This window comes from Macrobrachium nipponense, chromosome 24 (genome assembly GCF_015104395.2).
Source record: "Macrobrachium nipponense isolate FS-2020 chromosome 24, ASM1510439v2, whole genome shotgun sequence".
In the NCBI taxonomy this organism is placed as follows: Eukaryota; Metazoa; Arthropoda; class Malacostraca; order Decapoda; family Palaemonidae; genus Macrobrachium; species Macrobrachium nipponense.
This window is the reverse complement of record NC_061091.1, coordinates 18,142,063-18,169,361: the sequence shown is the minus strand read 5'-3', so window position 1 is coordinate 18,169,361 and position 27,299 is coordinate 18,142,063. Positions and strand designations below refer to the sequence as shown.

The window sequence follows — 27,299 nt, the reverse complement described above, 5'->3', positions numbered from 1 at the left end:
CTGAATTCAAGTATATGTAGAAACACCAATAAACCCTTGCTAGTGAAGAAATGGGGTTTGTACTTGTTGAGGCTGCTGTTTGCTGTGGACAATTTTTTTCTTTCTTTCTTTTTTTTGGTGGAAGATGCAGTGCATTCCTCTTTCTCATCTTGCTTTTAACCATCACCATTATTCATGTGTCATTCATTCTCAGGATATTCAGTATATCTTTCTATTTGATAACAAAAATATGGAAGAAGTGAATATGTACCAAGAGTTTGATAGTGCCTTGAGAAAGACGAAAAATGGAAAAAGCCCTGGGTATGGTATGCCAATTGAATTGTTTGAAGAGGGAGGAGACCTGGCAAAGAGATACTATATGACTTATTTATATCATTTTGGCCAGGGAGCAAATTTACAGAAGACTGGGGAAGACATTTCTGTCCCACTTTATAAAGCTAAAGGTGATTCACGTAAATGTGAAAACTATGGAGGTATAACGCTCATATATCATGCAGCAAAACTTTATGAAAGAATTGTAGAAAAGAAGTCATACCATATCACTGAACCTCAGTTAGGTGAAGAACAACATGGATACAGAAAGGATAGAAACACATATCTCATATTCACCCTGAGACTTGTCATTGAACTATCATGGGAATACAATAGGCCAATGTTTATAGCTTTTATTGACCTAGAAAAAGCATTTGACTCGGTACCAAGAAACCCCCTTACGGGGGTAGCGCCATCACTGCACCTCTTTCAGTGTAATGTAGGCATTACTTAAGGTTCTTTGCAGCGTCCGTTTGGCCCCTAGCTGCAACTACTTTCATTCCTTTTACTGTACCTCTGTTCATATTCTCTTTCTTCCATCTTACTGTCCACCCTCTCCTAACAATTGTTTCATAGTGTAACTGTGAAGTTTTCTTCCTGTTACACCTTTCAAACCTTATACTGTCCATTTTCGTTTCAGCACTGAATGGCCTTAGTTGCCCCAGTGCTTGGCATAATGCCAAAAATCTATATAAATTAAAAATAAAAAAAATAAAAAGTACCCAGAAACAAATTATGAGATGTTTGGGAGGGGTTTATGTACTTGGTGGTAGGTTGGAGACTGCAGTAAAGAGCACATACGAACTTTGCGTAAATATTGTAAGGACCAGATGCAAAAATAAATGGTTAGTGTAATAAAGAGTGTCAAACAGGGAAGTGTACTTTCTCCACTCTTGTTCATACTGGTATGCTGCAATGATTGTTTAAAGAAGTGGGACTAAGAATGAATGTAGGAAAAGCAGAAGTGTTAACAGTCACTAAACAACCTCAAGCATCAACAAGCATCATGATAAGGAATGCAATGATAAAGGACACCTGCTCTTTCAGATATCTAAGACATGTGTTTACAGATAAAGGCAATAAGAAAAGAGAGGAAATCACTGAAAGAATAAAGAAATATAACCGATGCTCTATAGCTATTTATCCAGTGGTGATAGATGCGTATGTACTAGAGAAGTAAGGAAAGCTATATTTGAGGGATTGTTAATACCAATAGTAACATAAAGATAGAGAGCTGGACAGTGACAAGTAGACAGAAGTAGGATTCAAGCCTCAGAGAGAAAATCCTGAGAACAATAATAACAAAACAAGGAGAGATAGAATGAGAAATGAAATTGTTAGAATAGTAGGAGTGGCACCTTTGATGAATAAATAATGAGAGGGGACAGCTGAGATGGCTAGATCATCTAATGAGAATGGATGAAAATAGAATTGCAAAGAGAAGATGGAACTGGATATCTAAGGAAGGAGATTGAGAGGTAGACCTCGTAAGTGCTGGAAGGATTGAGTGGAGGAGATCCTGACAAAGCATAACGTGCCAACAATTGAAGAGCTTAGAAGAGATGGAATATTTGAAAACAGAAGAGATTGGAGAAGATGACTGACTCCACTGTCAGGCTGAAAGCCTACCTGGGAGTGGAAATTGAAATTAAATCTCAAGAGACATACTACTGTGGAGTCATGAGCATCAGTCTCATCCGAATGATTAGTTTGGCTCTGCGCCCCGTTTTTTATATATGTATATATGTATTTTAAGTCAAAACCAATTATGACTATTTGGGTATTCAGCTACTTACATTACTCCGTGAGCTCCATTTTATCCATTTGACCATTACAAAGGTTTGCAGTCAAAACTGCTCTACCTCTTACCTATTTTTTGCTTTTGACTCGATGATTGATGGGCTTCATATGAAACTCTTCAGGAAATCTATCAAATATATAGTACTAAAAGCCCATCTTCCACCCCTTTGTTCATGCTGTACTGCCTATATTCTACATAAAACAGTGAGGTGGCCTGCCTGCTTAAACAGTTGCTCATAGTAACTCTATCCCTTTGGTCTGCTTTTTACATATAAAAATCCAGAGGGAATGAAGTGCTCATGCAGATATGAAGTAGTTACACATCTTGAACTGGCTCATAAAAGGACTCAGGTGAGGTCTAAGGAGGTCCTATTTTGGATTTCTGGAATACTTTATATGATCAATGAGTTTGTATGAAAAGAAATGTTTTTTGTTAAACTGATTTTTTACTTTTTGAAGTTTTTTTTTCAGTTGTGATAAGTTCACAGAGTTAGTTGAATTTTCTTTATTTTTTAATTTGTTGGTTGTAAAGAGTTAAATTTCCCCTTGCTCATTTTACTTTTCTCTTTTGCAGAAGCAGCAGTACGTCGAGTCCAAGTCATTCACCTCGGTTAACAAGGCGTGCCGCAACTAGTCCAGGGCCTTTGATAGCGCCATCAAGACCACCTGCTATTGACAACTCTCCTCTTGTTGAACCAAATGCAAATAAAGTAAGCATGTTATGAATTTTCAGTTCTGAATCCACCTTGATCACTGTAGATTGTATGTAACTGAGGCAAGAGTGGAATAGCACCACTAATTAAATATTTAAAAAGAATTTTTTGGCGTCCAGTCAATATGTAAGTAGCAGTAATGTTTGTTGCATTTGTAAATTCTTTTTCAGTGCCAGAGGGTTCTCAACACTTTTAGGTTTAAATATTTAACCTGCTGTTGTGTGTCATTGCAATAACAGCAGCAATAAGAGAAGTTTGTACACCATTTTCTCATTACATTGTCTTTTGAGCTAACTAAACAGTGGTTACATAGAAGATACCTGTAATTGGTTTATTCTATTCATAAACAACATCATGAGATTTTGTAGATTTTTTAAAGCCAAGACATTATGATGTAAATATGAAGGTATATAAAGCCATTTCAACTACCCACAGACGTAGGAGTGCTCACAAGTAAGCTTGCCTTGTAATTTGAAATGGCATTCTTTGCCTTAACAAGGCCACATATTACCCATATATTGTAATGATGTTCTGAACTGTACAGTGGCTTGTTGTCATTTCTTCAGTCTGTTCTTTGTTGAATTGAAAAAAAGCCATTGATGTAGATATTTACCATATAGCAACCTCAACATTGTTGGATATGAGTAGTTTTGTCAATGTCAGATATGAAACATGAATAAAAAGCTAGAAATGATTTTTACGGGGAGAAGAGTTAAGCCTTGATCAGAAAGTTCAGTTAACATACTTAATGTTATTCGTTTAGGTTATTGTTTTTTTGGGATGAATCTCACCTACTGTTAAAGTTAGCTTGTATCTCTGTGCTGATAGGCGAGTCGGCACTCAAACAAAAGATCTAATGGCTGGCCAGGTGACTTGTCTAGTGCAGGTGTTCTCCATCAGGTTTGTTTCAAATGTTTTAGCTCATCAGAATACTCCTTTTTCCCATTGTGAATAGGCATGTGTTGGTATTTCATGGCCAGGAGGCCTCCACTGGAATCAAGGGTAAGAACATCAGGTTCTGTGGAATGATTACTATATAAGCAGAATGTTGACTTTTTAGGATATCCACACTGTTTATGCTGACTGCAATGGTATAAAGTTTGATCTTAAGAATAGATATGAGGAAATAGGAATTTTCAAAGGACTTTCTGCTCAAGTTCTTTAGTATAAGAAGAGAAAGGAAGCAGATAGATTGCGAAAGGAATTGGTTAGGTCAGGTTATCAACCTGTCATTTCTCCACCTTCTCCAGGTCCTTCATCTGTAGTTATCCACACTTAGTCTAGGCTTTCACTTTGCTAATGCTTTAGTTATTACTGATGCTTCCTCTTTAGCTCTGCCTTCCACTCTCTTCTCAGTTCAGGAAAAGCTTATTGAGAATATAGAACAGGACGTAAACCTTATTTTGGTCAGTACAAGATTTGTCTGAATTGGTTAGGGAACTAGTCTTGGTACCCCCAAAGTGTGCAATTATTTTCACATTCCCTTATAAGAAGTAAGGTGTCGGTGCCCTCTCCTGTCTGTAGCCCAAGCCTAGGACTGCCCTGTAACATTTGGAAGAGTCTGCATCCAGGGAACTGGGCCGGTTCTTAGAGTGAGTGGATCTGTGCTTTGTCACGCTCATAGTCTCATATTTTGCTTTAGCTGAAAGAACATATTGCAATACACCCCCTGAACACCTGAACTAGCCCTGGTCACTTACCAGCCCGAACCATCATTTATTAAAAATTTACCAAATCTTTGGTTAAAATAAACGATCAGTGTTGCCAATCTCCTGGCAAACACCCTCGTTACCTAGTTACCAGCCCACCGCTAGTAGCCCTGCCTCACGGGCCGGTCACACCTGCCCTCTCACATCAATCACTTATCGTTCGCGGTGGAGTACAGATGTATCCACAGCGAACTCCTTTTTGGTCTTGCCCGGCCTTCATTTGCACCTTTGATTTGATTGATTTTGGTGACGAATTACGCTTCCCTTTGGATTACGGTTGGATTGCTCTTAATACCTTGTCATTAGACATTGATTCTGCAAAGGAAGAAACAACACAGGCTACGACAACGACTACTGCATCCTCGGCCACGACATCACAGAAAACGACGAGCGGAAGTTCAACAACGTATCGTCTTTGCCAACAATGCAAGAAAAGGATGAGTACCCTATGACACGATAGTCATTCCTTATGCGTAAATTGTAGGCTTGTTCAATATAATGTAAAGACCAGATGTTTGGAATGTCAGGAGTGGTCTTTGGACCAGATGTTAGGGTATCTCAAACGTAGGAAAGGTCTCGTATTAAGAAGTAAGTGTAGGCAGGAAGAGACTAACGTAGATCAAGATAAAGACTTAGAGACAGTGCTCTTTAAGAGACTTGAGAGTAGGCTGACATCGAGTATGACATCTCTGTTACCGATTTTATGTCAAGATTATGTGAGGATAGATCGAGCAATAGGGATACTGAAATTACTAATCGTTCTTTTCCAGCTCCCCTGCCTGTTCCAGAATCAGCCCTAACCGGTGCTGGGGGTTATGGGGATCCGCAAGCCCACAGGGCAGGATCCGCCGTCCCCCCTGGCGCGGAGCAGGCAGTGTTGGCAGCAGATTCCCCTTCCCTCGATGTGTAAGTTCTCAGGATGATAAAAACTTAGGTCAGATATAGACGAGTAGGAATAATAGGCTACATAGTGTTTAGTTTAGGAAGAGAAGTGCAGGCTTCTTCGGGTCGGTTTTCTATTAAAAGTAGTAGTTTTTAGAGGCACAGTGTCCTTAGAGCATCTTTAGGCTTTTTCCTGCTTCGAGTTCCTTGCATCAGAAGCTTTTAGGCCAGGGTTGGTCTTTCAGATATGCTCCTTCGTCTTTAAGGTTACTTTCCTCTACGTATACGATACGATAATTGTTAATATCAACTAATTCTCCGTTCAATGCATATTGACTTACGATATTCAGTATGAAGAGAAATCGAATAAAATTAACTACGGTTAGCCTAGTGTTCACGATGATATATCGTATGCATATTCAGTAGCCTAGCCTAACCTAAAGTATTCGCTGTACAACATATCGGTAGTTATTTTTATATTGGCTAACGCTGTAGGCTCAAGTCATTCTTGACTTCGGATAATTCAGTACAGGTGTAATTGAAAACGAACGAGAATCCGATCTGAGGATAATTAATATGAATGTAATCGAACAGAATGAAGATCGGATTCTGTCCGACTAAAGCGTTATAATTGTATTATGTGTATCATCATGTTAGCGTAGTATAAACACTAAACTCGGCAGTCATTCACGCTGGAATCAGCGGATGACGAATACGGGTTTGCGTCGCCGTATCCATCTCATTCTCTCCTGATTGCCTAAAATGACTAACGTAACAACACTCTCACTTATGCCAAGTTTGTACAAACGTCTTAAAGGAGACGTGTGTTCAACTATGTTGACATTTAACATAGTCAATGAGGTATCTATCTTGGGGCATATAATCAGATGTCAGATATAAGGAATTTGTATGTATGACGTCTTCATACGTTTAACAGACCATTGCCGTCAGTATTTACATTGCGCTTATGTCAATTACAGTTACAAATTATTACCAGTCGTATTATCAAATTACAATGACAACTGAAATTAATATTAGACCTAATAAAGTTAATTTAATTACCTTTAAATATTATTTTATTACTTTTCAATTAAATTACAATTACACTAGCTTGTCGTCAAACAGCACTATTGTAAGGAGGTGTGGTTTAGACAGACAAGGATGCCGGCTAGTCTCCTCCTTGGCTTCAGATTCAACCATATCACTTGGTCTCGGCTAATGTTTTTGTCCTTAGTTAGCATATTAATGAATATCTGGATACTTAACTTATGGAACGAAGTCATACTGTTCGTCTTACGATGTAATTTAAGACCAAAATTTGACTGATACGTCTCATTGGAAGCTAGTTTTTCCCTCGGGTTAGATGACGTTAAATTTAGGATTCCGTTCGTTTTTCACTGTTTTCATAGGTATTACGAACCTTACACTTTATATACGTTATTAATCTTTTGTCTGTGTGAAAACAACAGTAATGAGCTCTTTCATGTTATTAGTTTCTTTTACCACGGCTGCGTTGGAATTCATACAAAAGCTCGCGACTTCTGTCCAGGTTGCTGATGCACGTAATTTTGCCTTATTAGCTTCAGCTGCATTTATAACATGAATACAGTAATTACCGTCGCACGCGGATGAATACAATAACGGATGTTGCTATCGGATTCGATTACTGTCACACGCTGATCAATACAATAAAGTGATGTTGTTATAGGAGTCGATCGCATTAGCAACAAATTCTCGTTCGGTTGTTCATAGCTGTACGGAGTTATACGAGTATTATCGTTAAGATAATACCCTTTTAACTTGCTGCAATTTGCGGAGGTGGAGATATTAGACATCGATTTCTCTCTCTCTCTCTCTTCTCTCTCTAATCGTCTCTCGTCTCTCTCCTCTTCCTCTCACTCGTCTCTCTCTTTCTCCTCATCCTCTATCTCGTCTCGCGCGCTCTCTCTCTTATTTTATCTCTCTCTTTTCCCTGATTTTATATTCTCCTCCTTTATCCCTAGACCGATTGTGTCTCCTCTCTCTCTCTCTCTCCTCGTCTCTCTCGTCACTCGTCTCCTCTTCTCGTCTCTCTCCTCTCACTTTTCTGATTTCATATTCTCTCCATATTCTCTCATCCTATTTTCCACGCTCTCCTAACACTGGACTCATTGTGCAACAGAGGTTTTTTTTTTTCTTCCTTTCACACCTTTTCAAACTTTGTCAATTTCCCTTCAGCGCTGACTGACCTCATAGGTCCCAACACTCGGCCTTTGGCCTAAATTCTATTTTTAAACCCAACAATCTTGCTGTCTGAGTTAGTATTAGAGTAGGGAGCGACTATTAGGAATATGTATAAGGTATTCATGATATGATATATCACAAGAGGATTTTAAGTATTAGGACAGATAGGAAAGAACATGCTAGGTCTATCTGAGGGTATTCTTTTCAAGTTGCCAAACCAGGCAGAGTACAGACAGGCAGGTACAACACTACAAGAGAGGACATCACTACGATCGACGACACCATCGCAGACGCACCGATGGACATGGTTGTCTCCTCCGTACATGAGAGGCCTAAGGCCACATGGGAGGTCTTCAGTTTCCCTCCATACATGAGAGGCCGAGAGCCACATGGGAAGTCTTCAGATTCCCTCCATACATGAGAGGGCCGAGAGCCACATGGGAGGTCTTCAGATTCCCTCCATACATGGGAGGCCGAGAGCCACATGGGAGGTCTTCAGTTTTTCCTCTACTCAGGTGAGGCACATAGCCAGCTGAGAGGAAACAGGTTTGTATCCCTCCCGCACTCAGTGAGTTTTGACCTTAGGGTAGAGGTGCAGGGAGTTTTTCCCTCCACATATGGGAGGCCTAGAAGGCCACACATGGGAGATTAGCTTGGACGAGTGACAAATGAACTTGAGACTGACTCGCGTACTCAATTATATTGACTGACAACTAGTACAGTGGAGGGCCGGGCAGATTTGATTCCCCACCTCCAAATTAATGTTGTTAATCGGGCTAGTTCAGGTGTTCAGGGGGTGTATTGCAATATGAAGTTTTTATTGTAAAACTAATATTGTAATACCTACCTGAACACCTGAATGATTCCCACCCTCCTCCCCTCTCATACAGAGTTATTGAGTTATGATTGATGTGAGAGGGCAGGTGTGACCGGCCCGTGAGGCAGGGCTACTAGCGGTGGGCTGGTAACTAGGTAACGAGGGTGTTTGCCAGGAGATTGGCAACACTGATCGTTTATTTTAACCAAAGATTTGGTAAATTTTTAATAAATGATGGTTCGGGCTGGTAAGTGACCAGGGCTAGTTCAGGTAGGTATTACAATATTAGTTTTACAATAAAAACTTCATTTTCATAAATGGTAATCTTCGCTACATATGACTTCTGCCATCATTAGAACCCAGCGTGAGTTTGTTAGCACTAATTGGACTAATTATATAGGTATAGAAAGTTTTATGAAAGATTATGTCTGTTGTGAGTTTTATTTATTCTGATTTTATGTCAACTCAGTCAATTTTTTAACCAATCTCTTCATCTTTTGCCCATTCTAAATTTTTGCATGCTAGCTTATTCCTTTTTCTCAGTCAAAATTTACTGGTTCGTTTTTCACATACTTTTTTCTTTGGCTATTGGCAAATCTCTTATATCTGCCTCGATTAATGTTTCTCTTGTCAAATCTACCATGGTTACAATATCTTCTCTTGTTTCCAAGCTAATATTATTCTAGTTACATAGCTTTCTAAGCATGTGTCACATGATAATGCTCTCAAGTCTGTTGCTGCAGAGGGACTGTTCGTCCACATGTTTGATAGTTGCAGTGGGATTAGAGGAGCACTCAAATATAGACTTATTAGCATGCAGATGAACAGGAGCAATCAGTCGATTACTACTACTTTGAATGCCTTCAGGCTTGAGCAGTGGATGTGTTTCTTTAAGTTTGGCCTGGTTCAAACACCTAAGCCATCCCCCACTATCTACTCCAAGGAAGTATTGAGCAAATTTCAAGTACAAAAATTGCTCAGTGACTCTTGTGGAGCCCTGGTAGCCTCAGAGAAAATTATTTTCAAACTTTCTAGCTCTCTCAGCAATGTCTCATATTCTTCCAGTAAGGGGAAATTGGCTCAAACTACATAATTCAATGCATTCCACTAACTTCTGCATCTCACACTTAACCCTTGGAGATGCTCAACTTTCTCCTCCCAAAGTGGAGGTATCATAGGTTCTATCCTTTATCAAATGGAAAACAACCGTGTAGCCTTGTGTCAGAAGCAGCAGTATGTGGATTGCTTAGGGTGCCATTCTAGAGGAATTTTCAACACCTGGAACCTTTTAGACATCAAAGTTTTATCTGTTTTCTTAGATATAGTAAGACTTTTTCGCTGTTTACTATCAAGGTTATTGTTCCATACTTTCCTCAGTATTGCGTCATGTGCTATAAGATCTGGCTGATGATCAGCACCTGAACTTAGTGTTGAAATCAGTTGAGACTGAAGCCCCTTCTATACTTGGTATCAGTCTCTTCTGTGGAATTTAGATGCAGGTCTAAATTTATCTGCAGATTCTTTTGAGTCTCTGGAATGAGTTCTGTTGAAATATTTGCTGTGTAACCTTCTTTTATTTAGCACTATCGGCAATGAACATAGAGCACAGACAGTCTCCGGTTATCGGGGGGGCCCGTTCTCGGTGGGGTGTTGATAAGCGAAAACTGCTATTAACCTAAACTTGGGGATTTATAGCATTTATGGTGCCAAGTTTCGGTTATTGGTGCCAATAACCAGTTAATGGCACCTCTTTAGGTATGTTATGGCCCCATAACACTATTATTGTCACCTTGTGGTACCGCTAACTGAAACTTGACCCGTTATGGCGCCATAAGTCGCCAATAACCGGGGACTGCCTGTAAATTTATTGGTAGCACTCTCCTTAAGGCTGTTGTAAAGGGAATGCTATTAAATCTTTTTGCCTTAGAGTTGAGAATGATGTCAGGGCTAAGTTTTTCAGGGAACTGTAAGAATTCTAGTTTAATTTTTTTGATGGGGAAGTAGAGGAAACACTTCTCTCTCCTGTTGAGGCAATTACCATATATACAGTAGAGCCCCGGCTCACGACCGTATTAGAACTCGACATAATCAGATTTCGCCACTAAATTTCCAATAAACTTTGTATCGGTGTTCATACAAAAACCCAGATTCCGACCCCCAGATCATATGATGTTTGTAAACAAAACTGTTTCTGCCAGCCGCCGCTAGTTGGTGTCATCCAGTGTTACCAAATGTAGCATAATTTCATGTTTTTTTACCATAATTTGACCCAAGAATATGAGCTTAGCATAAATTCTATCATACTTAGGGTTCCAGTACAATTTTAGAATGTATTTTCACTAAAATTTTAAATAAAGTGCAGAAAATTCCTCCATTTCATACACAGCCATAGTTAATATATGTATCTTCCTTGTGAAAATGCCTCAAAAGCAGCACTAACAAATGAGTTGATTAATAAGTTTGAACCCAACTAAGTAATGTTAAATTCTTTGAATATAAATACCCACAGTGGCATGACAAAACGATCAGTAAAGTGTGAATAATGTTTTTTCTTCATGAGTAAAGTTGATTTTTTTTTCCTTTTTTAAGTTTTATTTTTTTAAGTTATCAAATTTTAATTGTCTAAAGTGATTTTCAAAGGATTTTCAAGTATTTATTAATTGCATATGTGATCTGTTAAAGAAAAATGGTGGTTCAGTGGCATGATAATGATCAATAATAAGTATGTATGTTTTTCTTCTTGAGTAGAGACTGGTTTGTTTGTTTTCCTTTTTTAGTTTTAATTTTTTAGTTGATATAAAAATTTTATATTTGAAGTAATTTTCACATTTTTCAAGTATTTTAATTGTGTATGTGACCTGTTAAAGGAAATAGTGTCTCAGTGGCATGATAATGATGCAGTAATAATTAAAATGTGTGTTTTTCTTCATGAGTTGAGACTTATTTGTTTTCCTTTTTTAGTTTTAATTTATTAGTAAAGATATCAAAATGTTGAATAACTTCCGCAAGTGATCTTCACACATTTTTCAAATCGTATACTAGTAATTGCATATGTGATCTGTTAAAGAAAAATGGTGCTTTATTTCGAGTTTGCTAACATGTAAAGATCATCAAGTAAATAGTTATACTACTGCAATTCGTCATAACATTTCACCTAATATACAAATTTTTGAATTTCCATTACATCGTTGTTTTAGTTCAAATGTATTAGAAAAATGAGATAATGATAGATTAATAGCATAATTCTGGCATAAAATTAATAGCATAATTCTGGCATAAAATTGCACCACATTTGGCATATATTCCTGCTATATAGCGTACATCTGACTTGGACCGACTAATTTAGCAAAACTCGTTGGTAACACTGGTGACGCCACTCTCAGCATAGTTTAAAGTCTGCAGCTACTGTTAACAAACAGTCAAACACATGTCTCGCACACCTTGTGCGCATTTCGTTTGCTTTTTCAGCGGTATTTACTGTATACTCAGTTACCTCTTTTATCATGATGGGTTCCAAGACAGCCACTTCACACAAGGCGAAGAGGAAAAGTGTTTGCATGGCATCTCATGTTTTCCTTCTATCAAAATGTTTCCTCCATTCCCAACTCCAAAATAAACCTTAAGTTTCGTCTATCCTCTCCCCTATAAGACAATGCTCACACATGAGGCGTGCATTTCAGTAGCAAATGCAATACGTATTTAAGTGTTAGGTTTGGAGTGAAGGCAATGTTACATACGTAGGTTACATGTGCGGTTTGGTAGCGAATGCAATCTTTGAGCTTTGTTAAGCTTGCCGGTAAATAAGATGTTAGCTATAGCTTAAATCAGAGAAGCCACTATGGTATATATATGCATAGTAATTAAGACGATTCTTTTATGCCTACTGTAATACGTCAATGTTTACGTGTGAGATTTGGTAGCGAAAACACTGTTACATGCTTAACGTGCGGTTCGATAGCAACGCGATTTAAGCTTTTTAAGCTTGCCGGTATAGAAGAGGTTAGCCTTAGCTTAACTCAGAAGCTGCTATGGTATACAGTAATTATAGAAATCAAGTCGATTCTTTTATGTCTACTGTAAAAATACGTCAATGTTTGCGTGCGAGATTTGGTAGTGAAACCACTGTTACCTACGTAACGTGTGCGGTTCAGTAGCAACGGAATCTTTAAGCTTTATTAAGCTTGCTGTTAAAGAAAAGGTTAGCCTTAACTGAAATCAGAGAAGCCGCTATGGTATACGTAGTACATAGTTATAGAAATTAAGAGATTCTTTTATGTCTACTATAAAAATAAGTCAATGTTTACGTGTGAGATTTGGTAGTGAAACCACTGTTACATACGTAACACGTGCGGTTCGGTAGCAACGCAATCTTTAAGCTTTATTAAGCTTGCTGGTAAAGAAGAGGTTAGCCTTAGTTTAAAATTCAGAGAAGTCGCTATGGTATACATAGTAGTTACAGAAATGATGACTCTTCTTTTATGTTTACTGTAAAAATATGTCAATGTTTACGTGAGATTTGGTAGTGAAACCACGTAACGTGTGTGCGGTTCGGTAGCTAACGCAATCTTTAAGCTTTGTTAAGCTTGCTGGTGAAGAAGAGGTTAGCCTTAGTTTAAATCAGAGAAGCCGCTATGGTATACGTAGTAGTTACAGAAATTATGACTATTCTTTTGTGTCTACTATAAAAATACGTCAATGTTTACGTACGAGATTTGGTAATGACATCAGTTTACATATGTAACGTGTGCGCGGTAATGAACGCAATCTGTATGTTTAGTTTTGTAAGTGTCCTCGTAAAGAGGTTAGCCTGATATTAAACTCGAGATGCTGGTACGTAACGTAATGGTATAGTAATTATAGAAATTAAGAAGATTCTTTTACTTAAATGTGTATATATTTACCATGTACCAAAATTATTTTTCTTAGTCCAATAACCTTGAAACCAACACTGATATTAGACAAAAATTTGCCATTGTAGAAGACGCCCCTGTTTTATAAGGGTATTTTATGGAAACAAAACCGTTAGTAAATCGTTATATCATAAAATTTAACTAAAAGATAGTTTTAAAGTGATTTTGTATACAGTATTACAGTCGACTGTAATACTGAACGTAAACGTTTATAGGTTTATATCGACGATATGGTTTGTTTACTACCATAGTCCTGCTGTAAGCCATCAGGGCTGTGCTATGGTACATCCTTTCATGCCACATCCTGCCGACTTAATGTAGGCAATTTTTCGTAAATTCTTGACAACAAATATAAATTGGGTTTAATTTTAATAGTTTATTAATTCACTGTAATAATTAGACATGCTTTTCAATGTTTTATTATGTTAGCAACACGTTTTGTGCTTACCCACTACACTACAGTCTACTTGCATAGTTACTGAGGTAGCCTATGGCGCTCTCGGTCAACAATCAGTTGGACGTAGACCAGTTTTCTTTTATACAGTATATTATACATTTAAAAGTATACATATAAGTTTAATATGATATTTATTTAACACTGAACTTAGTTAGCTGTATTTTACATGTAATGTATTGTATAAAAAGGCAAGGGTAGGGTAATAACTGTTGGTCAAGAACGGATTAATCCATTTTCAGTTATTTCTTATGGGAAAACTTGATTCAGATCTCAAAATAATCGAATTTCGACGCTCCTTTTGGAACGAATTAGCGTCGAGATCCTAGGCTCTACTGTACTCGTATATCATGCAACTAATGAAGACCTAATTTTGGAGCTAATTTTAAGGGCGTTGCATCATACACAGTATATAAAATTAGAGTATGTAATATTCACATATTAGTATCGCATGATAAAATACAAGCATAATGAATATGCATCTTTGCCATGGATCTTTTGAAAAGTTATGGTTTACTTCACTGCATCCAATAATATTGTATGTAGATTCATATTACTAGTATTGTATTATAAAATACAAAAATAGCAATCAATGTTTTGGTTTGGAAATCAGCTGAGGGCAATTGTGGGCTAAGTTTATTTTGCTGTATTAAAGTCAAATCAGAGCAACTTTCTTGCTTTTAGTTAGCGTAAATGAATTTATAGATTACTCTATTGATATGGAACAAGGTTATTTTACATTATATGAAGTGTTTTCAAGTTGAAATATCACTTGAATACGTATCGCTGTGAATAAAATTTAGTTACATTTGTTTGTTGGTAGAAGGTGCTGAGGGCATGTTTATTGTGTAAAAAATTACATTGCTTTCTATATTTTCACTTGATTTCATCAGAATACTATGAGCTTTACGTATTTTATCTTTTACCAGAGTGAAAACAGCTTTCATGCCAAGTTGTTTTGATTAAAACACATTTCGCAGATTTAGTTTACAGTCGAGTTTGATGGTAATATACCAAAGTTTGCAGGAGTTACATCCATATTGCTGATGCATGATAATAGTCGTTAGCAGATGAACATTCTTTACTTAGCATCAGCTACAGCTTGCAGCTGAATTAGCAGTAGTATATGCCCTTGCCAATCTTTTCTCCATAGCGAATAGGGATATAGTAATGTAAGAATATATCAGTCTTATTCTATTTAAAGTCATTTGTAACATAACTATGGTAAGTTTTTACTGTCGTACAATGGTTGAAATGCAAGCAAAACCACTGTTGTTATCGGATTTGGTTGTTCATAGCAAATCAGCTGTTTCTGGCTGTATGCGTCTACACAATAAGTATAACATTACTAACAACACTTTTAGCATTCTCTTTAACTTTTTAAAACTTGACTAGATGGGATAGATAAAGAGATGGAGGAAATGGGGTTAGCCTAACTAGAAAAGGGCATCGATAAAGAGGAGGAAAAGAGGTTAGCCTATTGTAATTTGGTTTCAAAAAATGAACTCATATGATTCATGAGATACATGATTAAATAATTTTTAAGGGTGAAAATATGTATGTGATTTTTAGAAACCTAGAATAACTTTGTCAAAGGTTAAGCTTGGAGAAAGCAAAGTTAACCTTTTGTTTAGCAGTTTTAGAAAACACAGAAGTGTGTCAAGTGTTGAGCTTGGAAGAGGCCAGTAAGCCTTTATCAAGTATTAAGCTTGGAAGAGGCAAAGTTAACCTTTTGTTTCATGGTTTGAGAAAACCTAGATATCTTTGTCAAAGGTTAAGCCTGAAAGAGGTAAAGTGAACCTTGTGTTTTTCTATTTTAGAAACCTAGAATGTCTTAGTCAAAGAATACGAAGTTCTCTGTGATGTATTTGTTTAGGCTAGTGCTTGAGAACTAGCTCCATACCTTTTACCTTAATTGAAGGTAAATATTCATAATATGAGAGATGTTGCTACTTCATTTAGTTTGATAATACAGTGGAACCTCTACATACAAAAGTCCCTACATACGAAAAATTCAGGTTACGAAAGCAAAGACGAAGATTTTTTTCCTTCTGTATACGAAAACAATTCAGGTTGCGAAAGGGTAAAGTCCAATATTTGCCCGGGCCGCCGAGAACAATTTTAAAACTGGCGCGCCGCCAACTCAGTAGACTCGCCACCATCCTTCCGCTCTCCCATTGGTTCCTGATGCTAGTCACTGCCGTAAGATCCTGCTCTCCTATTGGTCAGCATCTGTCCCATCATTCCTCTATGTAAAGGCGTTCCTTGACCATTTTTTGCGGCAGCATTATCGTAAACATCTCTGGAATTCGTTCATTCACATATATTTTGTTGTTATCGTAAATTTGTGTTAGTGATTTCGCTTTCGTTGTACTGTAAGTTACTTTATCGTGTTGTGTGTGAACTTAATTACTTACGTTATTAGCCATGGATCCCAAGAATGTTGCAGAAGTTCACGGAAAGAAGAGGATGTTTTCTATGGAGGCAAAGATGGTGATAATCAAGAAGTGTTAATGTTTTCTGCCATTTGTTAATGTGTTTCGTAAAGTTTAGTGCCAGTGTTTTCTGCCATTTTTTAATGCGTTTCGTAAAGTTAAGTGTTCATGTCTTCTGCCGTTTGTTCTCCCCCTCTGTGGCCACTTTCGGACATCACCTCACTCGAAAGGTAAGGTTCCACATTTTACTACATATGTACGTACATATACTCACTATTTCTTGTACCCTGTACCCTAATACACTTAACTTACAGGTACAGTAACGGTTAGGTTAAGTATTGAATGGTCCAAATTGTTGTTTTTCATTGTTTATTGGTCAATTTAGCTTTATTATAAAATTTACTGTGATGTTTTGTAGGGCTTGGAACGAATTAGGAAATTTACATGTAAAACGTAGTTCTAGATACGAAACAATCAAATTACGAAGGCCACTTCGGAACGGATTAATTACGTAACCTGAGGCACTACTGTAGTAGTTTGTTGCTTGAGGATGGGTTTAATGCAGCACAGTAGAAGTGCAGTTTGGTGTTGTTGCTCACTACCTTACATATGCAAAATTGTGTTTGAAAACAGTGAAGCCCTTAGTCCGGGTAAAGTCTTCTTAGCCAAAGAAAGAGGAACTTTTGGGTTCTTTGTTTTAAATGCAAGCTTTAAAAATTTTGGGGAGCATGACGGCACATATAATGTATATGAGTGTACCGTTATATCGTGAAGGTGTTTATTTTTAGTGACTGCTGTTTTATAGGGCTTTTGGACCCAGGCATAAGGTCCCTTCACGCTGCCTCTGTTTCATTCTGGCTGAATTGAAGTAGTTTTCTCCGCAAGACTGTTCTTTGCTACATACGTATGAGAGCCTTGCTCCCTCAATGGAATCCAACCTTTCGCAGTAGTAAGATCCAGAAAGGATTCTAGATAAGGTAAGAATATTTTGGGTTTCATGCAAGAAACCTTTAGCTCAGTTGTCTAGATGCATTACCCACCATCCTCTTCTCAATGAGGGGATCAGCTAACTATCATTCCAAATAATATAAATTTTCATAAAATTTATTATTTGGATACTACCTACTGTTAAAGTAGACCCAACCCAGCCTCCCCCCAACTTAGTGGGCTGTCAAGAAGAATTCTGACAAGAGCTAAAACATTCAAAACAGACCTAGTAGAGAATATTTGTAATAGACAATCATCCAGGCAGTCATTCGATTTTGTGTTTGAATGCCAAGTCATCTATAGGAGCAGCCATATAAGCTAACTTTAAAAGTAGGTAAGTATCCAAATAATAAATTCTATTATGAAAGTTTATATTTTTGTGTCTGTGCATATTTATGAAACGAAATTCTGCTTTTTCTTTCAGGTAACATTGCTGACGGGTGAAGGTGGCCGATTAAAGCGAAACATACCCTTAGTTCAGGGTAGAGATTTCGTATTAGTTCCTGACTCTCTCTGGAAAGCTTTACAACAGTGGTATGGGGGTGCTCCAGCTCTACCAAGACAGGTATTGTTACTAGATGGTTTTTAAGAATGTATTCATTCAAGTACCTTTCTGCACTTTTTTTTTTTTCCACAATCGCCACATCTCAAATATCTCCACTGCATCTCGTAGGCAAGATGTTAAATTTGTATTAAACCATTGCTTACTGTTTAAAAAAAACTCATAGACCTTGAAAGAAGGCAAGTCATACTGTGCATGCCAAGCTCATGCTCCTTCAGCCTGCATGGCAGGGTGTCATTCCTCTGTGCTTACATTCATCTCGGAGTGAGGAGTTACTTTTAAATCATAATTAATGAATTTGCCAAACAGGGAAAAGGAAACATGCGGTGAAAACAGTGAAACAGAAAACTTATAAGCAAATATACCCAGTTTAACACATTGGTGGCAAACTTGCCACTGACCAGAAGACAAAAAGTGATAAAAGTCACACAAATAAAATACAACACTTCAAGATGAATCAGATGAGAAAAGTGTGCAAATTGAAACTAATGAATGGTGCATTGCAACACTGGCAGGAGGAGGTTGCAATCCTGAGGAGCACATCTGCCTTTAATGAAGCCTTATAGAAGAATAGCATCTCACTTTGCTGGTTAATATAGAGTGAGCTGGAATACTCTTTGGGATCTTTTTAAATTTTGTTAGTTTTCGTAACAAATGTTTGGTTAATATATGATAAAAATGAAAGCAATTTTAGTGTAGGCTTAAACTTATATTAGTTTAAGTTGTGTTCAAGTATTCCAGTAATATTACAGTGATTTTTCATTAATTATGCGTTGCTGTGTTGTTTTTTCTTACAGGTGATTCATGGTCGGTCCAGTGGTGAAGTCGAGTTAGAATTGTATCCTCTTACACTACGATTATTTCGTCATGTGCAGCAGCAGACTAGAACGCCCAATAACTCGTGGGTTGGGGTTGTTGGTGGCTATGGTGCTGCTGCTTTGAGTAAGAACTAAGAACTTCTTGTAATAGTCTTTTCTAAATACTTTACTTAAAACTTTATTTTTGTCAGGCAGAAGAGTTACCAAAACAATTGTCAGCAGATTCAGAAGTTGAAATAACTAACCTGGCAAATTGGGAATATATAATTTATTGCCAAACTTTCAAAGATACCCTTTCTTTCTGTCCTCAAGTGTTTTTTGAGTCTGTTGTACATTTTTATTGTTGTCAAGTATGGGTTGGCGAGAAGACCAAAAGTGGCAATTTGATATTCCTGTTTGGTATCCCTCTTCCTTGGGATAGTTCATGCTTAGACATGGTGTCCTTTGCAAAAATGAATTCCATGAAAGGACTTCATTTTGATGGAATAATTGTTTTCTTAGCTGCAGTTTAGATTATGAGGAGAATCATTCAACTAACCCTCTTACACTGAATGGACGTATTAAACGTCGAGTCAAAATGTCTCCCGTATGCCAAATGGACGTATCATACGTCGACTCAAAAAAGTTTTTTTAAAAATTCGCGGAAAAATACTTGTAGGCCTACCAGCCGAAAACTTTTGAATCACGCACCTTGAGGGATGCTGGGAGTTCACGGATCAAGGCGTTGTTTTGTTTACAATCGCTACGCAGGCGCGCAAGCGCGAATTTCTTTCTTATCGCACTAAAAAGTATCAGTGACACATCTCAAAAATTATTTTGTCTGACATAATTTTTGCACCATTTTAAATTATCCTTTACATGAAGTATTATATTTGAAAAGTGTGTGCAATTTTATGTAAAAAAAAAAAATACTCCTGATTGTAGCTTTTATCAGTTTTGAAATATTTTCATATAAATAACGATAAGTGCAAAAATTTCAACCTTCGGTCACTTTGACTCTACCGAAATGGTTAAGAAACGCAATTGAATAAGCTAAAAACTAAAACTTATATTTTAGTAATATTCAATCATTTGCCTTCATTTTGCAACAAATTGGACGTCTCTAGCACAATATTTCGATTTATGGTGAATTTATGAAAAAAAATTTTCCTTACGTTCGCGCGGTAACTTCCGATAAATTTTTTCGGTGCGATTTGTCCTAAATGTTTTGCAACCATTTTAAATTTGCTGTTACATAAAGTTTTATATATGGAAATGTGCGCAATTTCATGCACAATACAACTAAAAACAACCCATGGTTGTAGCTTTTATCAGTTTTGAAATATTTTCATATAAATAACGTTAAGTGCAAAAATTTCAACTTTCAGTCAACTTTGACTCGACCAAAATGGTCGAAAAACGCAATTGTAAGCTAAAACTCTTATATTCTAGTAATATTCAATCATTTACCTTCATTTTCCAATGACTTGGAAGTCTCTAGCACAATATTTCGATTTATGGTGAATTTATGAAAAAAAACCAAAACATTTTCCTTACGTCCGCGCGGTAACTTCCGAAAAAATCAGAATTTTTTTTGTGCGATTGTCGAAATGTTTGCACCAATTAAAATTAGCTGTTACATAAAGTTTTATTTATGAAAATGTGCGAAATTTCATGTAGAATACAACTAAAAATGATTGAAGGTTGTAGCTTTTCTCTTTTTTCGAAATATTTGCATATAAATCACAATAAATAGAAAAAAAAACCACATTCGGTCAAATTTGACTGTACCGAAATAGTTGAAAAAACGCACAATTGTAAGCCCCTTTTTAAAACTCTATTTATGGCCTAGTAATATTCAGTTATTTATCTTCATTTTTAAACAAATTTGAAGTCTCTAGAACAATATTGTGATTTATGGTGAATTTTTGAAAAATATATTTAACTTCCCTCCGCGCGCCGATTCGCGGCCGCAAGTCTCCGAAATGCGTACATCACATTATCCTAATATTTGCTCCTTTTCATATTAGCCTTTTTATAGAGTTTCATATATCAAAATGTGCGCAAATTCATGAAAAATACAATAAAAAATAATTGAAGGTTGTAGCTTTCTTTTCCCATCTCCGAAATATGTGCATATAAAAAATATATATATATAAAAATTTTGACATTCGGTAACTTTAACTCGTCCGAAATGGTCGAAATCTGCAATTCTAATCTAAAACTCTTACAGTATCATAATATTCAATCATTTGTCTTAATTTTGAAACAAATTGGAATTCTCTAGAACAATATTTAGATTTACAGTGAATTTTTGAAAAAAACATTTTTTTACGTCCGCGCGTTACGAATTCGTACATCATTTTGTGATAATATTTTTCCGGTGTTGCTTTTATTGTTTTACAATGTAATATATATCAAAATGATTGCAATTTAGTGTACAATACAACGAAAAAAAAAGTAACTCGTTAGCTTTGACCGTTTTTTGCACAGCGTGATTTGAATACAATTATGTATGAATTTTTTTTTTCGCTACCATATATCGCATTATTTACATATGATAATGATATTATTTTTCATTTCTGATGGTTGCATACTAAACTCCAGGCAATGAAAAAAAAGGAGCCAAAAATGAATTCTTAATCTTTAAAACTAAGTGCGTTGTGATTTTTTGAAAAAATTATTTTTTCCGCTTCCGCGCTCACTCCAAACCGGCTTTGGCATACAGGAGAGGTTTTGATTTTTAGGGCTTTGGTGTAAGAGGGCTAAGATACTTGACATTTTCTCTTTAATCTGCAATTTTGTTTAGTTACTGAAAGTTGTCTGGCCTTCAAACCCAGCATTGATTGAAAAATTCAAAATGTAATAAAGACTTGTTTGAAAATTGAACATAGCTTTTATTGATTTGAAGTACAGTGATAGGAATTATTTATTGAAAAAATTATTTTTTGTATATATTTTAACTTTAATTCTGATTTTCCCAACAGATTCAGCTCCTTATTATGTCACATCATTACCAAACTCGAGTACATCATCACCGAAAAGATACCTAGCATACCTTGCTGCGTTTAGTCGTTTAGCAACCCTCCGGCAGGTGTACGAGTACCTTGCAGCCAAGTTGCGGTTAAGAATAGAGGACATGAGGCTTTGGTGTGTTCGAGATGAGGTGAGGGTGAATCAGTTTTTGGCTTAATTGGTTTTACTATACTGTTATTTAATAGCTAAAAATGTCCACACAGGCAGCCTCCAGTTATCAGCAGGATTGGTTATCGGCATTTTAGGTTTATGGCACTTGTCGAATACACACATTCTTAATGGGGGTTTACAGCGCTGTTATCTGGTTATTGGCAACTTAAGTGCCGTGAGGCCCTCATAAAATGCAAACATAATGAATGCGCATCTTTTCTATGAATCTTTTAAAAAGTTATGCTTTACTTCACTGTACGTTATAAAATGCAGACAAAGCAATCAATGTTTTGGTTTGGAAAAATTAGCTTATGGCGAAAGTAAGCTTGTTGCACTGTATTTAACTCGATTCAGAGCGATTTTCTTGGTTCTGGTTAGAGTAAATAAATTTCTAGAGACTGTTTATATGGAACAAGGTTATTTTTCATTACTCAAAGTGTTTTTTAAGTCAAAATATGACTTAAATACTAAGTTTAATTATTTTTTTTGTTAACGATGGCATCAGGAGCATGATTTTTGTGTAAAAAAATTAACAGATTCCGATTGCTGTTTTCATCGTATTTCATCATGATAAAAGCTTTACGTATTTATCTTTAATTGACGTGAAGACAACAGTATGTAAAATGTATCTTGTGCCCAGTATTTCTTATTAAAATACTTTTTTCTCCACTATCATTTACGATCGAGTTTTATCCATGTTGCTGATGCACAATAATTTATAATTGTTAGCAGCATGAACATTGTTTTCTCAGCTTCAGCTACAACTGCAGAATAAATCTAGCAGATATTTAGCTGATATTGCCTCTGTAGCAAATAAAGGTATAATGCAAAAGTATATTAGTCCTATTCTACTTAACATCTTTTATACAATAACTACGGTAATTTTTTTACTATTGTACGATGGGTGAAATGCAAACAAAAAAACTGTTGTTATCTGATTCAGTTGTTTGTTACAAACTGTTTTTGTTCAGTTGTTTATGGCTATACATGTTTAAGCAATTATTAGAGCACTACTAACGATATGTTTATCATTCTCTTTAACTTTATTAACTTATTTAACTAGAAGATAGGATAAATAAAGAGATGGAAAAAAAGAAATTACGAAGTGCCACCAAGAGAGGAAGAAGATATCAGTGGAGATGAAAATTGACATCATCAAGCATTCTGAAAAAGGTGACTTTTTCATTTTCTCTCTCTGTAGGCCAAGGTTTATCAGTAAGTTCATCGAATCTTGCATTAAAAATTTGTAGAACTACCGGGCAGACCATAGGAAAACAGACAAATTAGATTCCACATTTTTATTAAAGAGTTATTACGCATCAGGGTAAAATATCTGGCTGTGACTCTTTCAAAGACGTTGTTTCCCAGTCTAGGACACGGTAAGGTTAAATGCAGCACCCGTAGACTTTAATTTCGGTTAGTGGCAATTTTTGGTTACCTTCAAGCCCCCAGAAATAGAACCCTGCCGATAACCAGGGGCTGCCTGTACTCTAAAAGATCATCATAATATGACGTGTACAGTAGATGTATCTGAAAATGAGTCTTCAAATTTTTATATACTTTATAGTGCATCAGGCTTTATGTGCTTTTAAAATTATATTCAATATTTTAAATATATGTGCTCCAAATTTCCTGGTGTCTTATGTGCAGAGCCTTAGTAACTGGGCAAGAGAAGGATCATTGGTTGGAAACAAAAAAAGGGAGTTTTTTCTTTCTCCCAAGGCTAAGAAGTGGTTGGTCAGATCATGTACAATATGTTGTGAGATCCAGAGATAATTAGCTTTCTGTGAATGCTTAGTGTTGAAGCTCATGGATAATTGTTTTGGTTCACTCAAGACTATTACTTTCAGCCTGCTGGTATGATCCTTTTAGAAGAGGAAGATACTACCCTGGAAGATGCGTGTGTTGCTGATATGGCTCAGATTTTAATTGAAGTTAGAAATAAAGACTTAACATGGCCAGAAGAAATGAGTCAGATAGCTTCAACTCGAATGATGAGAATACAGTCTAGGCAAGGTATGTTAGCACTGAAGATTTTTTCCTAAATTCATATAAGGAAGCCATTTATTTTTTAGCAGGTACAATCTTTTATCTGAAATTCTAAAAACCAAAAAGCTCCAAAAACCAAAAACATTTTGTGGAGAGTAGATTGTCAATTCATAAGGTTGGTAGTTTGGCTTGCTAACGGCTGACCTAAGTCATTCGGGTGTGTGCTGCTACCCAAATCACTACGTCAGTCGTCATTCCGACTCTTGGCCTTCTCGAAGAGAGGGGGTGAGGTTCATGGTCCATGTTATGACATTAAAGGCACCAGGGGTTAGAGATCTATGGCCTTCAAATTTGTCCCGGAATTCGTAGGTAAGACTCAAAATTCCTTGGTTCATGATGGCACATTTGTCTCATTTTCATTCTTCTCCTGAATGAATTGGTGGACAGTGATCCGTAGGAGTTTTTGCCTTGTCCTGTCAGAACTCTGTCCTGCTATCTAAAAGATTCTCTGCCTAAGGCCTAGGTGTCATAAACTTTGTTAGCACCGGCCGGTCCATAATGGAAATTTCCAAATTCTGGCTGTGTGAGGTGATTAAGCAGGCATACTCCTCACCAGACAATTCTGTCAGAGTCTGTGCAGGCTTGAGCATATGGCATCAGAGGAATGAGTTCCTCTCTGGCAATTAAGAAGAACTTGTCTGTTCACAGGGTTTTAGTGCTGGTTCCTGGCTTCAGCAGACCATGTTCACTTCCTTTTCCTGAAGGACGTTCTCCACAGGTCCTTGGACACTTTTTTTTTTTTCCTTGGGTCCAGTGGTGGCTGCCCATCAAGTTATGTAGCTCATCCAGTGCCCTCAGCGAGACAGTTGGTATCTTACCTAAGATGATTGTGTGGGAGATGACTGGTCTCCTTTCTCTTTTATCCTTTCTTCTTCTAGCAGGCAGGTTGAAAAATATAACATGTCATAAGCTGGAACTGGTCTGATACAGGTGAATGTGGCAGCAATACTGGTTGCAGTGATTTGGTTTGTTCCTATGCAATAAATAAATCTACTTCTCAGTACCACATACTCCTCTCTCTAACAAGGGGAGAGAGTAGTGGTGGTAACAAATCCCTGTGGCCTATGTGGTTTGTTGCTTGAACAGACAGAGTTCTTTTTACCTTCCACGAATGCAATGAATCTGGACATGTCTCATTGTTTTTAATCACAGAGGGTTGAGTTTTTAGATACCTGTTTATCTATTCTCTCACGGGATCAGACCCCCTTCTTTAGAACTCGATCTTCTAGGAAGGGTGGTCAGGTGGGCTGAACACCCAGCTGTTTCAGGGTACTTGTACCTCCCTCCAAGTATAAGTCTATCCTATTGTTAAGACCGAAATTTTGTTTTGTGTATGAACAAATGACAAATTTTTCAATCAGTTTGTATTTTTCATAGCTAACAAACCTGAGGTCTTAATGTTAACTGTCCACCTCTAGCTACCCCTCTCATATCCTGGGTTGGAAGAAAGACTGATGTGTCACAAGGTTCCAAGCCTGGTCGGTGACTAAAGCATGGTTCACACTATGCCATCATGTATCAGCTACGTGATGCAGTAGTGGTGTTGAAAAAAATTATTAGTGGCCAATGCAACACTGCTCACTTGTTCTCGCAGTACAGCTTTCAACAGCAGGATGTCTGCCAATGATGTACTTTGCCAGGAGACTACTGTGGGGTGTAGTTGCTCTGTGTGCGGCAAAAAAGAAACTTTTGAGGAAGAAATGTAGAACCTTGTGGTGTAAGCAATGGCTTTCTCGGCGACCTCTGAAGGGAAGCTTCTATGAAATATTTTTGGAGCAACAAGTCGAAAATCCAACAGTCTTTGAAAATACACAAGAATGCCAATCCTTGCATTCTATAAATTGTTGGAAAAAAATTGAACCATATATTTGTAAGCAGGACACCAGCTTTCGAGACAGCATATCACCAGGAGCTCGTTCTTGCAGCTGGAGGATCGTATGCAAGCCTCCAATAATCAACCAGGATTTCAAAACAGAGCCTCGGTCTAATCATCCCCAAAACCTGTGAAGCCATCTATAATGTCCTTAGGGAGGATTATTTGAAAGTAAGGTTCAAATATAAGGTACAAAGTACACAAATAATTTTTTATTACAGGAAATGCAGCTCATCAAAACACCATAACTTCGGAGCTCCAGACTTCTGTGATGCTTTGATTGCAGACATTTTCCCTGTAGAATTGTGTCTTCAGGGTGTGCAGCTTTTTAGTAATGTCTTCATTCCGCAATGTACAGTTTACAAAACTCGATAACTCTGATTTTATGGTTTCCAAGCTTGCACTCCTGATGTTTCTCATCTGGTAATGCTTGCATTTGATGTTCCAAACAGATGGATGTTCATTCAGTAATTCAATAAAATGTAGTGTTAGTCCTTGTCCTCCCAAGGGGTTTGGCGGGTGGTGGTGAGTGGACATCCTCCCCCTTTGAACGTTGGTGCATCACTGAGCTGCGCAATGAAATGGCTCGGCCCCAACAACACAATGATGCTGCTTTGTGTTGAAAAAGCCGTTTTTCAACACATCCATCTAACACTGCGAGCATCATGATGCATAGTGTGTACGGGGCTTAACATCCACTTCGCATACACATGAGTTGCCAGATGCCACAGATTCCTTGCTTTTCAGTCTTTAATTGTTTTTAACTGGTTTCCAGCTGGCGCTAGAAGATTATCCTATTGTTAAGACATCAGGTTTGTTAATTAATGGCATATAGGTGAGGAGTGAGGTGCCCACTACACACACACACTTTTTCTCTCACTTTTCCTTTGGCTGCCAGAGAGAGAGCAGACATCTCTGCTGCTGATCTGTTTTTTGTGACTGAATGTGTGTGTGATGGATAGGTGAAGTTTGCTTCGAAGTGTCTTATTTTTATTTTTAAAATTTTCCATTGGATTACTGTTTTTAGAGAATAATAGAAGTCTGCCCTCACGAGAAGTGTTTTGTGCGTATGGACAGCCTATGTGCCCTGGGCCTAAAGGAGAAGCGGACATCAGATGTAATATGTGACCATAGTTATCCATGCTCTTTGTCCTATTTTCAAGTTTCATCAGGATCTGACGAGATTTGAGAATTTTTTATCCCCTTCCTTAGAGACCTCATGATCTAAACAAAATCCTCTCATGTCCAATGCAAGCTGTGGGGTGCTATCTAAAAAGTATGGGCAGTTCTGATTGTGCAGGAAGACACAAGAAGGAAATGTCAAAGAAAACCATATCTCTCTGGCCTCTGAGATGATCAAGCATATGCACTGGTTATCCAGCAAGTGAGACCTCCCTCAAGTCCAAGCAAGAGCTGAAGAAGTCAGGGAGATTGCCATGACACTCCTGTTTAGGGAGAACAATATTGTGTCATAGGCGTTTCAGGATGTTGCCCATAAATCCTTGGACACTCTTCTTAGGACCTGTGGTGGCTGCTCAACATTTTCTGTTGTGACTCAGGCTCCAGTTGGACAAAAAAGCATCTTGCCTA

The 27,299-nt window shown here is 37.3% G+C and overlaps 1 protein-coding gene across 1 annotated transcript in view; it reads left to right on the top strand.

Annotated features, from left to right (window-relative positions):
* Positions 1-27,299, top strand: part of LOC135205492 (ubiquitin carboxyl-terminal hydrolase 32-like) — a gene marked incomplete in the record, with an annotated part of 352,787 nt that overhangs the window by 203,501 nt on the left and 121,987 nt on the right. The window contains 5 exon segments of the mRNA XM_064236209.1: positions 2,687-2,822; positions 17,667-17,807; positions 18,602-18,746; positions 21,589-21,767; positions 23,638-23,803. Coding sequence (XP_064092279.1) covers positions 2,687-2,822; positions 17,667-17,807; positions 18,602-18,746; positions 21,589-21,767; positions 23,638-23,803 — 767 coding nt within the window.